At 44.2% G+C, this 15,647-nt stretch overlaps 1 protein-coding gene across 1 annotated transcript; it reads left to right on the top strand.

Moving 5' to 3' along the window:
- The first annotated feature begins 1,202 nt into the window (after positions 1 to 1,202).
- On the top strand, positions 1,203 to 5,457 carry LOC133470532 (bucky ball-like). Its single transcript, XM_061759003.1, has 5 exons — positions 1,203 to 1,360; positions 1,422 to 1,688; positions 2,879 to 4,642; positions 5,112 to 5,195; positions 5,310 to 5,457. Exons 1-5 carry the CDS (start codon positions 1,324 to 1,326, stop codon positions 5,336 to 5,338), a joined length of 2,181 nt encoding a protein of 726 aa, XP_061614987.1. The 5' UTR covers positions 1,203 to 1,323; the 3' UTR covers positions 5,339 to 5,457.
- The last annotated feature ends 10,190 nt before the right edge of the window (positions 5,458 to 15,647 follow it).

Raw genomic sequence — 15,647 nt, 5'->3', positions numbered from 1 at the left:
GCAAACATTTACACATGGATGTTTGTGTCATATTCATTTTAGAGATCTGTTGACACAGATCAACATGTTTTCTCTTGTATGTTATAGATTATAAAGAAACTAAGAAGCCATTTCAAATTCCTAGGGACAGGAATTTGATTTTTAAAGAAATTTTTAACGGTCAAGTAACCAGAGCAACTTTACATGCAGATCATTCATGTTACATTTAAATAGCATATACTAACTGGCCACCTTATTAGGTAGATATGCAAAATGTAATTTCAAATGAAGAGCAATTGTAATGTAGTATGGTACTTTATATCCATCCATTTTTCTATAGTGCTTGTCCTCATTAGCGTCTTGGGTGAAGTGGATTCTATCCAAGCTGACTATGGGTGAGAGGCGGGGTACACCCTGGACTGGTCATCAGCCCACATATATGTTAGACAAACTACACACAACTACAAACAATGTATACTTTCGGATTATGGGAAGAATATGCAAACTCCACACCAGAAGGCCGGAGCTGAGATTTGAACCCAGAACTTCTAGGCTGTGAGGCAGCTCACCACAATTCTATTGTGCTGCTTGGACCTTTACAAAGACAGTAAAATACATCATAAAATGCTTATGCTGCCAAGTCAGAAATTTACCCTGACTTGCGGAACCTACTATGAATGTCAAATCAAAGATAACTATTTTCAGCTTTCTTTGTTGGTTACACAACACAGATAATTGGTGTAAATATGTTGGCACCCGTGACCCTAGTGAGGATAATTGGTACAAAAATGGATGGATGTTGCTATATCCACTCTACATGACAGTCTTGAAAAATAGCAAGTTTGTTGTGAGCATATCCAGTTTTCAGCTGTATTGGTTATATCAGGGGTGTCCAGACTTTGCCTTCCAGGCCACATGATGAAAAATGCAATAATGCAAGGGCCACTTTTACATTCTTGCCTTTAATCTTACAGAATAAAAACTATAAGTGTAGGTAAAGATATGTGATGCTGTTATTTTTTTTTTACTGGTGGAAATGGGCTTCCATAACTGGTGAATGAAGCAAAAATGAAATCAAGGATTTTTGTTTGGCCAGCAGCCCTGTATTCTGTATTTTGACTTCAGCCCTCTTGGGAAACTTCCCAGCACTGTGGCTTGCCTCATTAGCTTTCCCTGCTTCATCTGCACTCAGCTGCAGGACATTTGTGATTGGCTTCAACAAGACATCATCAATCTAATTGTCGCTCATCACCACCTGCGGTCCTTCCACAATCAGTGTGACACCGCCCCAACGGTGAAGCATTATCAGGAGTGAACACCTATGGCTTTCATCTAAATGCCACCATGAGAGCTGAGTTGCTTTGTCCTAAAGAGTCTATTGGTAAGTGAGGCACCGCGTTTGCTTAGTTGACGTGTTTCCAGCTGCATTTTGCTTTTCTCAGGAATGGAGGCAGCCACTTCTAATGTGCACACTTCCTACGGTTTGGGACCTCGTGTTCCGAACATGCCCCACGGACCGCCGCGTGGCGCTCCGCAGGCCCGCGAGCCTCCAGGAGAGCCACGTCCTGAGGAGCACCAACAGCAGGGCCACAAGCCACTCTTCTACTTTCAGCCCTCGCAGGCTTACCTGCCTCTGCAGGGTCTTCAGTGGCCGCTACCCATGGCCTTGCCGGTCGGCTACAACCCTTACTACGGCGGCCCACCTTTAGGTTGGTTTGTACTACTAACACATTGAAGTTGCACACTCTTACAAGCTTGTCCAAGCCAGCGCTTGCACTCATGTCAGTGCATTTTTGCCCAGTTTAGTTAAGTATTACCTTATTGATGTCAACTCTTGATGATCAAGACCACATTAATATGACTTATCACAGGGCTTGACTTGAGATAACCTGTGACTTGACATTACTTGGATCTTGCTTAAGACTTGACTTGCACACATAAGACTTGATCTCATTTCTGGTTCTTAGTTCTTTTTAACTGTAAAAATCCCTCTTTCATTTAATTTTCTCAATTTGAGGTTTAGGGTTGAAAAACTTGAAACTCAAGAAGGGCTGGGTCACAGGCGACATCTGGGGCCCCCTAAGTGGGTTACACCCTAGCCAGACAAAGCTTTTCCAACCTTTTTATTGAGCAAAGGCACATTTCACATTGCAACCACAGGACAAAAACACCAAAGTATTTGTATAGTGAAATGATCTTGTCTCGATGTATTATTTGGTGTGAAATGTGGGCCTGTTTGGTTGAACATGAAGCTGCTATTCTATTATATAAACAGCAGCAGGGGATACACGGAAAAACTGGACCTTCTGCCATTTAGTGAAAGCGTATGTAATTATTCTGCCCATCACTATAGGTCGCTGGCATAGATGGATAAATGGATACATTTTGTAATTTTCAGACAAGTTAGGTGACATTGGATCATTTCCTGCAAACCTGTTGATCTGTGGGGTGATGGGAATCACTGGGCTAATGCATTCATCGAGCCAAACTCGTAATTGGAATGCAAATGCATTTAAGTTGGATGGGCTGCTGTTTTTCTACAGCACAAACTTAATGCTATTGAATCAAGAAAACAATTATTTATGCAGTTGTGTAAAAATACAGCAACTTCATTGGTAGGTTTTACCATACTATTTAATTTCACATCAAGGTTCTTGATTCCAGCTTTGATTCAGATGAATAGTTTTGTATGAAGTTTTGTCATTCTGTCTTCAAGTTGGTTAAATATGTAAAATAGTGGCATTTAGACTTGATTTTTACATTTCGAACAAAGAAACTGACTAACTGAAAAATAAATTAACGGCTCAACTATTACAGGATTCTTGTATCGATTTTCCATCGGTAGGCTAAATATATAGTATATTATTGCTTCCCAATAAGTCCCTGCATTCTGTTCCAGGTTACGGAATGCCAATGATGCCACACTACCAGCCCAATCCTTACATGGAGCCTCCCGCCTTCGTGCTGCCCCACACTCACCTCCACCTGACGGACTACAGGCGTATGCTGAACCCTTACTACTACCAGACCATGGCCTACCATGCTCGCAGGTACCGCTACCAGCATAGCGCGCCGGCCAAAGAAGTCACCAGCTGCGAGGTCCAAACGGAACCGCTTGCTGGTCTCCATTTGATAAGCAATCCAGGTTCTGGTAACACTGAACCCTCTGGTGTCCCCAACGTCTGCGGTAGTGAGGATACGCCAGGCGGACCCCCCAATCCGCCCCTCCAATCGGACTTGACTGTGCAGAGCAACGACAAGCCTTTTCTGGACGTGGGAACGCCTCCAAACGGCTTTGTCATTCAGACGGAGGAAGTGACCATCGAGTGTTGCACCACGCCAGTGGGACTCCAACTTCACTCCTGCGAGACTGCAGAGGTCTCCAATGAGTTCTGCATGGATGACGGGCCAGGCATTCCTGAAGAACAGATGGACAAAGCTTGTCCTGACATTGTCTTGGTTGGGACTCCAGGTGAGATTCCTAAAATGGAGGAGACAAAGAAAAACAAAGACTCCTTCACTGGCTCGAACTTCAGCTCCAAAGTTGAGGTGAAGGATCAGGAAGATCTACAGTTGGCTTTAAAGAGTATTCAGTCCCAAGTTGTTCTGCAGGAAGAACAAATGTTGTCAGTGGAGGACACGTTGGTTCGCTCCCTTGACTCGTCAACCCCCACAGAAGAACATGGAACGCTCCATGTGGCTGAATTGCCTACAGATGAAACCCCTACAGGAGACACTGGTCTCTCCATGGAGGATGAGATGGTCTGTGAGGCAGAGGTGTGCTATAAAATGGAGGAATCTCCTTATCTGGAGATGAAGCACAAAGCAGAAGGTCTTTCACATGGTTTGGAAAGTTCTCAAAAGGAAGATGAAACCCAACACAGACAAGACTGCCAGGAGCAACAAGACACCTCGTTCGAATCCTTGCCCACATACCTTCCCTCCAGCAGCTGGCTGGCAGACTTTGACAGAGTCTACATCTATAGCAGGATGCCGCCCACTCCCAAAAAGCAGAACCAAACCTTGAACCGGACCGCCTTAGAGGTTCCCACTCGAAGAAGAAAACTGGAGCTGGAGTACAGGGAGCAGCCTTCGGTGCATAAGACCAAGGAGCGGTACAAGCCCAAAGGCAAGATGGATCGACGAAGCCTCTCCGACCACGAGTGCTGTCTCACCAGAACCTTCGAGAACATCTTTACTCTGAAGAATGACAGACTTTGCAGCAGATGTTTAGCCAAGCCTGGTCCAAGCCTCAAAAGAAAGGCTGTCCCCTTCCAGCAGTGCAACCAGTCCCTGATGTCCACCTGCGACACCTGCAAGTCTCACACCAGCAAGAGGCTTCAGAGAAAAGGCTCCGTCCCCGACATCCGGGCTCCGCATCGCGGACTCGGCACAGAGGGAGAGTCCTCGGAGAACGGCTCGTGTTGCGCAGGTCTCAAGCGGAGACCCAACGGGAAGAAGAGGCCGCTTGGCTCCAAGCAGAACTGGGATAAGAACTGCTCGTGTGAAGAAGCGCAGCCTCGCCAGGTTGAGGCTTGGAAGAGGCTGTGCCTCTGTCCCCACGGCAACGCCATGCAAGAGCTGGATGAAAACTTGCCAGCGTCCCCGCAGGACAAATGGAGGCATGCCGATAAGTTTTACTGGGCACATAGGTGGGAAACAGGTACGCTTATTAACCTTTTAAAGCTTGCACCATTTAATAATGGACAGGAGATTCCAATTCTTTGAAAATAGCCTTTATTGGTAATCCGCAAAGATTGACTTGAGGTGACTGGATGTTTCATCATCACTCTGAAAGGCTTCTTTAGAGCTTTTTCAGTTCTTCATAACTGAATCAGCCTTTTAGATTAAAGGTGAAGGTCATCAACAAAGAGTCCACCTGTTGATTTAACCTTTGCCAATAAGCAGACGTTGACGTCCTTAGAAATGTATCGGGCGATTCATGGCGCAAACACCTGTGAATTGTCATTCAGTTCCTTGTTAGACAAATTTCACACGTAAATGTTGTCATGCATGTTAGGCTCATGAAATTTCATCCGAAAGCCCACTATCTTTTGAGTTTGGTGTTTATAGGGTAAATGACTAAACTTTTTTTTTTTTTTTAACAAAATCTGCAACCTTTCCTCCTGCAGAGAAGTCATGGAAAACTGTCACGGCCAGTCCTGACTGCACCAGATCACCACACTTGAACAAACGCAACATGTCACAATCACAAGGTGCTTCGTCGCCCCTTCGGTCTGATTCACTTTTACAAAAGGAAAGCCAACGTTCTTTTGTAAAATGTTAAAATAAGCAAAGCACAAAATGTTTAACCTTCTTTCTCTGTGCAGGAAATCAAAGAAAAGACACACGATGCTGATTTGCACAAGAGCACTAATCAGTCACTTTTAAATGTTTTGTACACTTAAATTATTTCCACTTATTTATGGACTTTCACAATGTTCACTATTTAAGCATTAAATAAACACATGATTTGAAGCCCGTTTTTCTTTTTTGTACATTGTGTTGTGGAATAAAGAAACACATTGCTAAAGTGTCAGGCTGTGATAAAAACAATCAAGCAGTAACACTTAGTCACAGGTGATGGCAGCAAAGCACAACACTGCATACCTAGTCTGCTGGACAAGTCAGTCAGGTCAGTGAGGCAATTAGTTTTTCTTAAAAAAAAAAAAGACGTTTTCCATTTTAGTATATGAAGTTGAAAAGTAGGCATGTTAAGATTATTTCTACATTATAACCCCCCCCCCCCCACACACACACACAATCCACTCGGCATGCTAACAATAGAAACAAAGGTGGACTGAACTTCAGTATTGAGATGTCATAGAAGCCTGTTAGCATACATTAGCAGCTTTAGCATTAAGGTGTCCTGACTGAGACCCAGGTAGCATGCTAACACTAAGTTATCCAATACATGTGGTATGTGGATATTGCTAATATTAGCAACGAGCTTTTGTTCCCAGACTGGAAAGCATTGAGCTGTGAATACGTTTTGGCCTTGTTTCCAGACTAATGCTAACGTTAGCATTGAGCTGTGAATAGATTTTGGCCTTGTTTTCAGACTAATGCTAATGTTAGCATTGAGCTGTGAGTATATTTTGGCCTTGTTTCCAGAGTAATGCTAATGTTGGCATTGAGATGTGATTATATTCTGGCCTGGTTTCAAGACTGTACCACTAGCAACAAAGCCTATGTTAGCATTGAGCTGTGAGTACATTTTGGCCTTGTTTCCAGAGTAATGCTAATGTTAGCATTGAAGCTGTATTGTAATACAAGCAGCACATCGACTGTCCTACCAGGGAAAATAATACTTTAGACCACTGCTACACTACGGTAAAAAACTCATACCGTGCTATTCCTCGTGCAGCCCTGGGCTCATCTGATCACTGCTTAATTCACTTAATACCGACGTACAGGCAAAAACTTAAATGCGTGAAGCCTACAGTGAAAACAGTGAAAAAGTGGACAAATGAAGCCAAGATGGAACTTCAAAGCTGTTTCGACTGCACAGACTGGAGTGTCTTTAAAAATTCAGCTGGCAGCCTGGATGAATATACGGTGACTGTCACGTCCTATATCAGTTTCTGTGAAGATGTTTGTGTAGCAACAAAATCTTTTCACACATTCAACAACAACAAGCCGTGGTTCACTGCTAAACTTAAGCAGCTTCGCCAAGCTAAGGAGGACTCATATCAGAGCGGGGACAGGGCCCTGTATAATCGAGCTAGAAACCAGCTGACTAAACAAATTAACATTGCAAAAAGAAACTATGCAGCAAAGTTGCAAAAACAGTTTAGCGCAAACGACTCTAAATCAGCCTGGGATGCATTCCAATCGATAATTACAAGCGACGATCCCCCCAAGCTGAGAACAATAGCACACTAGCCAACGACTTGAATACCTTCTACTGCAGATTTGAAAAGGACACTTTCACACCACACACCCACCCGGCCGCACCCGCGACCACAATCACACCTCTGACTTCTGCGTTAACCATTCATGAACAGGATGTGAGACGCATCTTCAAACAACAAAAGATTAACAAAGCGGCAGGCCCGGACCATGTGTCCCCATCCTGCCTCAAAGACTGCGCGGACCAGCTCGCTCCAATCTTCACTCAGATCTTCAATAGATCTCTGGAACTGTGCGAAGTTCCATCTTGTTTCAAACGCTCCACCATCATTCCAGTCCCCAAGAAACCTGCAATCTCTGGTCTGAATGACTATAGGCCTGTCGCTTTGACAGCTGTGGTCATGAAGTCCTTTGAACGTCTCGTGCTGGACCACCTCAAGAGTGTCACAGGTCCCCTGCTGGACCCCCTGCAGTTTGCCTACCAAGCAAACAGGTCTGCGGCTGATGCAGTCAACATGGGACTGCACTTCATCCTAGAACACCTCGACAGTGCAGGGACCTACATGAGGATCCTGTTCGTGGACTTCAGCTCAGCGTTCAACACCATCATCCCTGAACTCCTTTCATCCAAGCTTCTCCAGCTCAGCGTCTCACCTGCCATCTGCCAGTGGATTTACAGCTTTCTGACGGGCAGGACACAGCAGGTCAGGCTGGGGGAGGCCACCTCATCCACACGCAGCATCAGCACTGGGGCGCCCCAAGGTTGTGTCCTCTCTCCGCTGCTCTTCTCTCTCTACACGAACTACTGCACCTCAGCGAACCCGACTGTCAAACTCCTGAAGTTTGCAGATGACACCACTGTCATCAGCCTCATCAAGGACGGTGACGAGTCTGCATATCGACAGGAAGCGGAGCGGCTGGAGCTGTGGTGCGGCCGACACAACCTGGAGCTGAACACGCTCAAGACTGTAGAGATGATCGTGGACTTCAGGAGGCATCCTTCGCCACAGCTGCCCCTCACGTTGTCCAGCCGCCTTGTGTCAACCGTCGAGACCTTCAAGTTCCTGGGAATTACAATCTCTCAGGACCTAACATCAACTCCGTCCTCAAAAAGGCCCAGCAGAGGATGTACTTCCTGCGGCTTCTGAGAAAGCACGGCCTGCCACCGGAGCTGCTGAGACAGTTCTACACAGCGGTAGTCGAATCAGTCCTGTGTTCTTCCATCACAGTCTGGTTTGGTGCTGCTACAAAAAAGGACAAACTCCGACTGCAACGGACAATCAAAACTGCTGAAAGGATTGTCGGTACCCCCCTACCTACCATTGAGGACTTGCACGCTGTCAGAACTAAGACAAGGGCGTGCAAAATCCTCTCGGACCCTCCGCACCCCGGTCACCAGCTCTTCCAGCTCCTTCCCTCAGGTAGGCGCTACCGATCAATGCAAACTAGAACTAGTAGACATTCCAACAGCTTCTTCCCTCTTGCGATCAACTTCTTAAACACCTAACCTATAATTCCATTACAACAAGCTGGCAATTTTTTTGACTTGAGTTCGTTGTCACATTTCTGTGGGGCCAATTATGTATTACTCGTGCACTCACTGTAGTTGTCTCGCCATGCTGCACTATTTGCATATACTGGCCACTCATGCCAGAGTAGCATCTGCTCCATTTGCACACTGATTGAGGAGTATCTGTAACATTTGCACAACCAACATTGTCCCAGATTATCGCACTACTCGTCACTTTAAACCGCATACACTCCTTGAAGTCTCAGCGCCCCTTGCACAATGGTCATTGCACCGGTCTATTGCAATATTAGTCATTCGAACTGCTCTAAGTGCTAGAGGACTCTGCATCTTTTTGTACAATTGTTTTTTGTCAATGTCTCTGTCTCCAAAGTGTTCTGTAAATTGACTGTCTTTTGTACTAGAGCGGCTCCAACTACCGGAGACAAATTCCTTGTGTGTTTTGGACATACTTGGCAAATAAAGATGATTCTGATTCTGATTCTGAGGTGTGAGTACATTCTGGCCTGGTTTCAAGACTCTACCACTAGTAGCAAAGCTAATGTTAGCATTGAGCTGTGAGTAATTTCTGTCCTTTGTGTCAACTGACTTGTGACCAAAAAACACTGAAATGACTACACTTATCCATTTATAGATCCCCTTATCACAAAATGGCTTCAAATGAACATTACACTGCTGTGTATTCACTCAAGCTGCAGTGTTTCTATCAAGCTGCGCAGGTGACTGTGAACTCCATTATTGGCCGATAATACATAATGTCAGGCCGTGGGGGATGAAAACGCACAAACGTGTTGAATGAATCATGTTGAATCAAAACCATTAGAGTTCACGCGTTGTTGAATCAAGTGATTTAGGCCCTTTTTGCTGTCGTAGTCTCTCTGAATGAATCATGTAGTGCAGCATGTGAAGCTGTATTGTAATAGCTTTCTTGGCTGCGGGGCAAGTAAATATGAAAATGTAGCTTGTTTCCACACACAGGGAGACTTGTGTTAGGAATGTTTCTTGTGGATATAGATGGCCAGACATGATTGCACTGTGTTTTACTGATTTTCCCTTGGACCGATCTAAAGATGAAAAAACCTAGTTTGGGTAATCCCAGAACTCGTGTGTATGGAAAAATTTGTGTTTGGGTGGATTGATACTGAAATATTGATACTCCCAATACCAAACTTTCCGACACTCAATTAGATTCCCTGTATTCCCAATATTGAAATTTGATGGTTTCTTTAATTGTGACGGTGGTGGTATTAAAAGGTAGCTGAAGTCAGATAAGTCCCCATTGAAAGCATGGGTACCAAATGCATGACACACCATAGTTTCAGCCCTCCTGTTAGGCTTAGTGGAAGCAAGCTTGGTCGACTTGGCAGCAGTTGGCGTTCCTCTGGGACCTCCCGCACTCAGGTGTGTGTGTGTGAGCAAGGACGCGCTCAAGGTCACGGTGGTTGTTAGCAGCAGCAGATGGATGAGATGCGGATCCACCATCAGACACCACCTTGACTTTGTGTTTCGACAGCACCGTGATTCGTGACTGCAGTCCACTTGGCTGTTTGCTGCGTCAGCTATGGAAATAGTGGGACATAGTGACACTTTCGTAGTATATTGGCGGGCGGTGCGTTTGGTACCTAAGGCTTCTGTGGGTACGTAACCGAATTAAATCACCATCACGTTGGAATTATACATAGAAACCATCAATATTAAAAAAATGCAATATAACGGCATGTAACTGTGCCACATCATCTGAAGTTCAGAATCAATATCTGACATAAAAAAACAAAAAAAGTAAATGCATCATACTCACCAGAGATTCCTATTATTAAATTGTGTTGTATTGTGTGAAGATTGCTACAGATGCCTTTATAGTAGAAGTTGACTAGCAAGTTTTGGTCTGACCAACCATTTAGAGGATGGGGGGGAAATATCGTTGAGGGCCAGTGCTCTGACACTGAGGACTAATTTGAAATCTAGTCTGTTGCTAATCCGACAACAGAAATATACAAAAAGTGTCCTCCCTTGGCGGCCCTGGTGCTGATGATGTGTGGATGAGGTTCTTTTCATTTTGGCTGAAAATCTGTATTAAAATTAAAAACTTAAAAATATACAGCTATGGAAAAACTACTGAACTACTGAAAAATGATCAGCTTTTGCTGAGTAGGTAGGCCTACTGCTAGTAAGCTAATAATATAAGCTTACTAGCATAGTTCCGTTTTCAGAAAGAAGAAAACAAATTCTAGTGCAGTTGCCTCCATTCAATTTTTGCAGATTAGCAGGTTAGTTGGGATACCTGAAAATCTACACTGACAAAAGATAAATTTTTATTTTTTTTTTAGTTATGACATTGGTAATATTTGATAGATATTGTGACAGTAAATTGACTTTGGCAATTGTGCTATTAGGCTAACAATGTTTAAATGTTTTATTCTAAAAACTGACAACTGATTAGATAAATTCCAAATACAAATATCATTGAGAGCATTTTTTTTTTGTAAAAAAAGGTCAAAAAGTCAACATTTTTTTGGCTCCACATTTTCCCCCCCCCAAAAGCTGTATAATAACAATGAAATACAGGGGCAGTGGTGTATATGTAATAATGTGATGAGGTGATTATACATTTATGATTTTCCCAGTCGTAACGGCACTCTGAGGGAAATAACTCCGATGTGGCCCGCGTTGAAAATGAGTTTGACACCCCAGCGCTAAAGCAGCTCCATCATGGCGCCGAAGCGTAAAAGAAGCCGGCCTCGCTGCCGGCTCAGCGTTTTCTACGCCGTGGCGACCGATACATCAGCAACACGTGCACTGCTGCCCCGAGACTGGCTTTGGTTTTCACGCTTCAATAACGTCCTCCACTTGACAGATGAGCTGTGTTGTTTACCGAAGAGCTCTATAACGCCCCCTGCAACAAAAGCAGGAAGACCAAGTCACAGAAAACTACAGGGAGAGAAAATAGCTAGTTAAAGATATTTGAGGGTGAAAGTTTGAGTTTTTAACAACGGTAATGGTTAAAAGTTTGGATTTGAAGATAAGGGTAGTCTTTCAAATGAAGGTTTCAAGCCTGGGTTAGAGTGTGAAATAAGGATTAGGGTTTTAAAACAGGGTTAGGGTTTCAAGTTATGGTTTCACGTCACGGTTTCAGGATGAAGTTTGAGTTTCCAATTCATGTTTGAAGCCTGGATTTCAAATTAGGGTTTCAAGATGGTTTCAACCCAGGGTTAAAGTTCCAAATAAGGGTTTCAAGCAAGGATTAGGCTTTCAAGTTACCGTTTCCATTCAGGGTTAGGCTTTCAAGTCTGGGTTAGGGTTTCAAACCAGAGTTATGGGGTTGGGATTTCAAATGATGGTTTCAAACGAGGGTTTGGGTTCCAAAGTACGGTTTCAAGCCAGAGTTAGGGCTTCAAGTGAGGTTTTGAGCTTCCGTCTGCAAGAGCAGTCACACACGTTGAAATTGCAACAGGCCTTGTTGCCGCGAATACTGAACATGTTCCTCGGATGGAAGGATTACAGAATAACACACACACACACACACACACACACACACACGACTGTTTGTTGCTGCTCAAGTCAAAGAAGTTGATCTCCAGCCTGCCCGCAGTTGATAACATATTCTTCCTTTTTTCTTCCTCTAATCCCTCAGCCCAGCCGGCCACCGCATTCAGGAGACCCCGCTGCCGCTGTATCACGGATCAGTACGGGCGGATGGCCGGCGGTGCCGTGTTCAAGTGCGCACGTTTACTGTCACGCCTCCGAATTAAATGTATGAAGGCCCGGAGGAGACCATCCAGCTCATGAAAAGGTCATTAGACCTGCGGATGCTGCAAAAACTAGATTTAAAAAAAATAAATAATAAATAAAAATCCCGCACACACACAGTAGAAATGTCAGGTGTGTGGGTGTGAGAGTGGCTCAATTTATTTAAGGGAGGAAGGAATGAACGTTAAGACAGAAGGAAGAAAGTAAGGTAGGATAGAAGATAGGAAATCAGCAAGGAAAGAAAAAAAGATGGTGGAGGGAGTGAGGAAGGAAGAATGAAAGGAAAGAAGGGCGGTAAAAAGATAAAGTAGGGTTGGAAAGAATGATCAAGGAAAAAAGGAAAGTTGGAAGGAAGGAAGGGCATGAGGAAGAGTGGATGGAACGAAGGAACAATCGAAGGAAGGATGGAAGGAAGGGAAGAAGGAGGTTGGGGAGGATGGAAGGAGAGGAGGGAGCAAGTAAGGAAGTATGAAAGGAACGGAGGGAGTGATGAAGGAAGGAAAAATGGAAGGGATGATGGAGGGTAGAAAAGAAGGAAGGAAGGATTGGGGAAGTAAGAAGGATGGAATGGAGGGACTAAGCAAGGAAGAATGAAAGGAAGGTCGAAAGATGGAAGGAAGAAAGGGGAGGAAAGAAGGAAGGTAGAAGGATGAAAGGAAGGAAGGTAAGAAAAAGAAGGCGGGAAAGAATGCAGGAAAAAAGAAATGAAGAGAAAAGGGGAAGGCAGGAAAGATGGAAGCGAAGTGAAGGTCAGCTCCTGAAGAGAAAAAAACCGATGTGCCGGGCCTCAAAATTCAATTTCTTCTTCATTTCCGAGATGTTAATACGACCTCTTCCTCCTCCCCCGCCGCCGCCGCATATCATCGCCCCCCTGCCTTCCTCCCACCGTCCTCTCACCCGAACTCCAAAGTGAAAACCAAATTAACCGGCGGTCATTCATCACCCACAGAGAAAAAATGAACAAATTAATTAGCGCGGCAAGAGCAGCAAAGTGCTTAGCGAGATGTTGGTTAGCGCGGTGGAGCCGTGAACGCGGACACATCTGCGGCGGCTCCAACACTCGAGGCAACTCTTGGTTGTTTCCCAGTAAACAATTGTGTTTGTGATCACGAGGCAGATCATGTGCTGCCGTGTTAGTCAGACCACCTTGTATACTGCATTCTGTTCACCTCTCCGTTGCAACTAAAGTAGAAAGACAACTCATGGTGTTTATCAGTTTCATATAGAAAGTATTGCCACCACAAAGAGTGCAAGGGGATCTGATCTGAAGGTTAACCCGCTTACAGCATCTCCGTCTCGGCCCGCTAAAGTGATTCCGCTCGTTCCCGGGCGTCCATCTCCCGGGCCAGAGCGGACCTTCCGCAGCCGGAGTAAACTCAATCTCCCGTCACGGCGGATGCGATTATACGACTTTGCGCCGAGGTCACCTTCCAGATGGCTAAGGAGATTTTGATTGCGTTTGGACGGAAAGGCTCCAACGTGCTCCGTATGGAGCAGTTGAAATTGCAAAGCTGTTGTCATGGTTACAAGAGTGAAAGTGATCCCACGTTCAGGGTGGAGAATTTAAACCCGACTCACTTCTTACATGTGGGACATCATTTTCAGGATTCAGGATTTTAGGGTTTCACATGACGGTTAGGAAAGGGTTATCGTTTAAAGTTTCTAGCAAGGTTTCGGGATTCAAAAGAGGGTTTTTAGGCAGGGTTAGGGTTTGTAATTTGACATTAGGGTTTTGAGTTTGGTTTTCAAACAAAGGTTAGGGTTTCTAAGTAGGCTTTCAAAATAGGGCTTCAAGTCAGTTTTGGGGTATGGTTTCAAGACTGGGTTTGGTCTTCAAATTAGGATTTGAAGCCTGAGTAAAAGTACGATGTTCAATTTAGATTTGGAGTTTGGGTTTCAAGGCTGGATTAAGGTTTCAAAGTTTAAGGTCCATTAGGGTTTCAATATAGGTTTGTTCAGAGTAGGGTTTTATTCTAGAAACGCTCACGGCAAATGGTGACTCTCGAAGACCAAACACGGCTAAACCGGATCATCACTTGTGTTTGTCCGGGCAGTGGAGCGCTAACTCGTTAGCTTCAAGCAAAAATAACTTAAAAACCGTCTTCCTCATTGGTTCACTGTACAAAATTGGTTCGTTATTACTCAATAAAACCTTCAATCTTGCCAAAGTTGCAGCTAATTAGCCTAGCGTTAGCGACACTTCAAAGTTTTTGGCAAAAGCCACGGCTTATTAGTGAAGCCGCACGCGCCACTGAGTGACATTGATCCTGAGCGTCATTAGCTTAATTGTCATTCATCGCCATCACCGGTGGATAAATAAACAGGAGCGGGATGCAACCTTTACTCGTCATTTTCTTTCCTGATCAATAATCTGCGAGTCCTGGTCTGCGGCGGCTGATTAGCAACAACGTCAACAAGCAGCAGAAACGCTTTTTAGCAGAGAGCAGAGAAGTGACTAATCAGGTTTGGATTTTTTAGACTATTTTTAATGATGTTGACATCAGCAATAAAGCGTGACTAACGTAAAACTATCAGGAGCATTAGTTTAGAACGGGGTTGGGCAAACGCTTGTTTTTTATTCCATTGATTATAATTCAATAAAACCTATTAACTAGTTATTTAATCAAAATATTTTAAATGTACATATAAAACATGTAGAATGGTTTATAAAATTAATAAAATAATAGTCATTCTTATTTTACAATTGTCCATCCATCCATTTTCCTTCCCGCTTATCTTAAATTTATTAAAACACTTTTTAAAGTATCCCTTCATGCCAGTTCTCACTCTCTCGCTGTCAAGAAATGGGAGACAGTCGTATAACATCACTTTGGTGAAACGAATAGAAGACCTTTCTGACACAGTTCTCCAAATAAAAGGCAAAATGTGCTTGTTAGCGCTATTTGTCAGTCCCAGCTGAACTGTACTATAACACTGACACATAACGCAAAAGAGAATTAAACATTGTATATTTATACACCAAAATGTTTAACTAAACCATGTAATAAGGAACTTCCCCTATTGTAAATGCTAACATAACCATAGATAAAATTATGATTATAAATCCTTAAACAACTGCTACTTTAACACAGATAGAGCAGCAACACATACAAACAGAGCATATACAATAATACTCACAGCATCTCTTAACTCGGTAACTTTGTCTGCCTCTTCTTCTTCTAGCGCCACCTTGTGGCATTATTTCCTCCTGAGCGTTTGGTGGCCCCCGAGGCCAGCGCATCTGTCGGCCTCCCAGATGTCCGCCTCACCCGCACCAGCGCACTTTAAACGCGCCTCATACGGTTCCTCTCAGTCGGAAAGGGAACAAGGAGCGCAGACGTTCCTGGAAAAGGAGGTCAGACACCGAGACCAAAGCCGGCGTTCTTCTCGGGAAATTATTCCAAGGTGTGGCGTTTGTCGCCGGGAAACAACGGGACTATTTCATCTTCAGGCCCTTTATTGTCTTTTTCTATAGCATGAAACGCCTGCTGCCTCCGCTTCCATGGGAGCGTCTAATTGCCTTATTGTGCCTGATGCACAT

This window comes from Phyllopteryx taeniolatus, chromosome 20 (assembly GCF_024500385.1).
Source record: "Phyllopteryx taeniolatus isolate TA_2022b chromosome 20, UOR_Ptae_1.2, whole genome shotgun sequence".
In the NCBI taxonomy this organism is placed as follows: domain Eukaryota; kingdom Metazoa; phylum Chordata; class Actinopteri; order Syngnathiformes; family Syngnathidae; genus Phyllopteryx; species Phyllopteryx taeniolatus.
Note: the sequence above shows the minus strand (reverse complement) of the source record. Positions and strands in the feature narration are given on the sequence as shown.

What these genes read in the sequence shown, in the direction of transcription:
- LOC133470532 (XM_061759003.1), top strand. Translation starts at nt 1,324, where the DNA reads ATGAGAGCTGAGTTGCTTTGTCCTAAAGAGTCTATTG. An exon ending in CTACGGCGGCCCACCTTTAG is followed by an intron (nt 1,689 to 2,878) that starts GTTGGTTTGTAC and finishes ATTCTGTTCCAG; the next exon opens with GTTACGGAATGCCAATGATG. An exon ending in CAACATGTCACAATCACAAG is followed by an intron (nt 5,196 to 5,309) that starts GTGCTTCGTCGC and finishes TTCTCTGTGCAG; the next exon opens with GAAATCAAAGAAAAGACACA.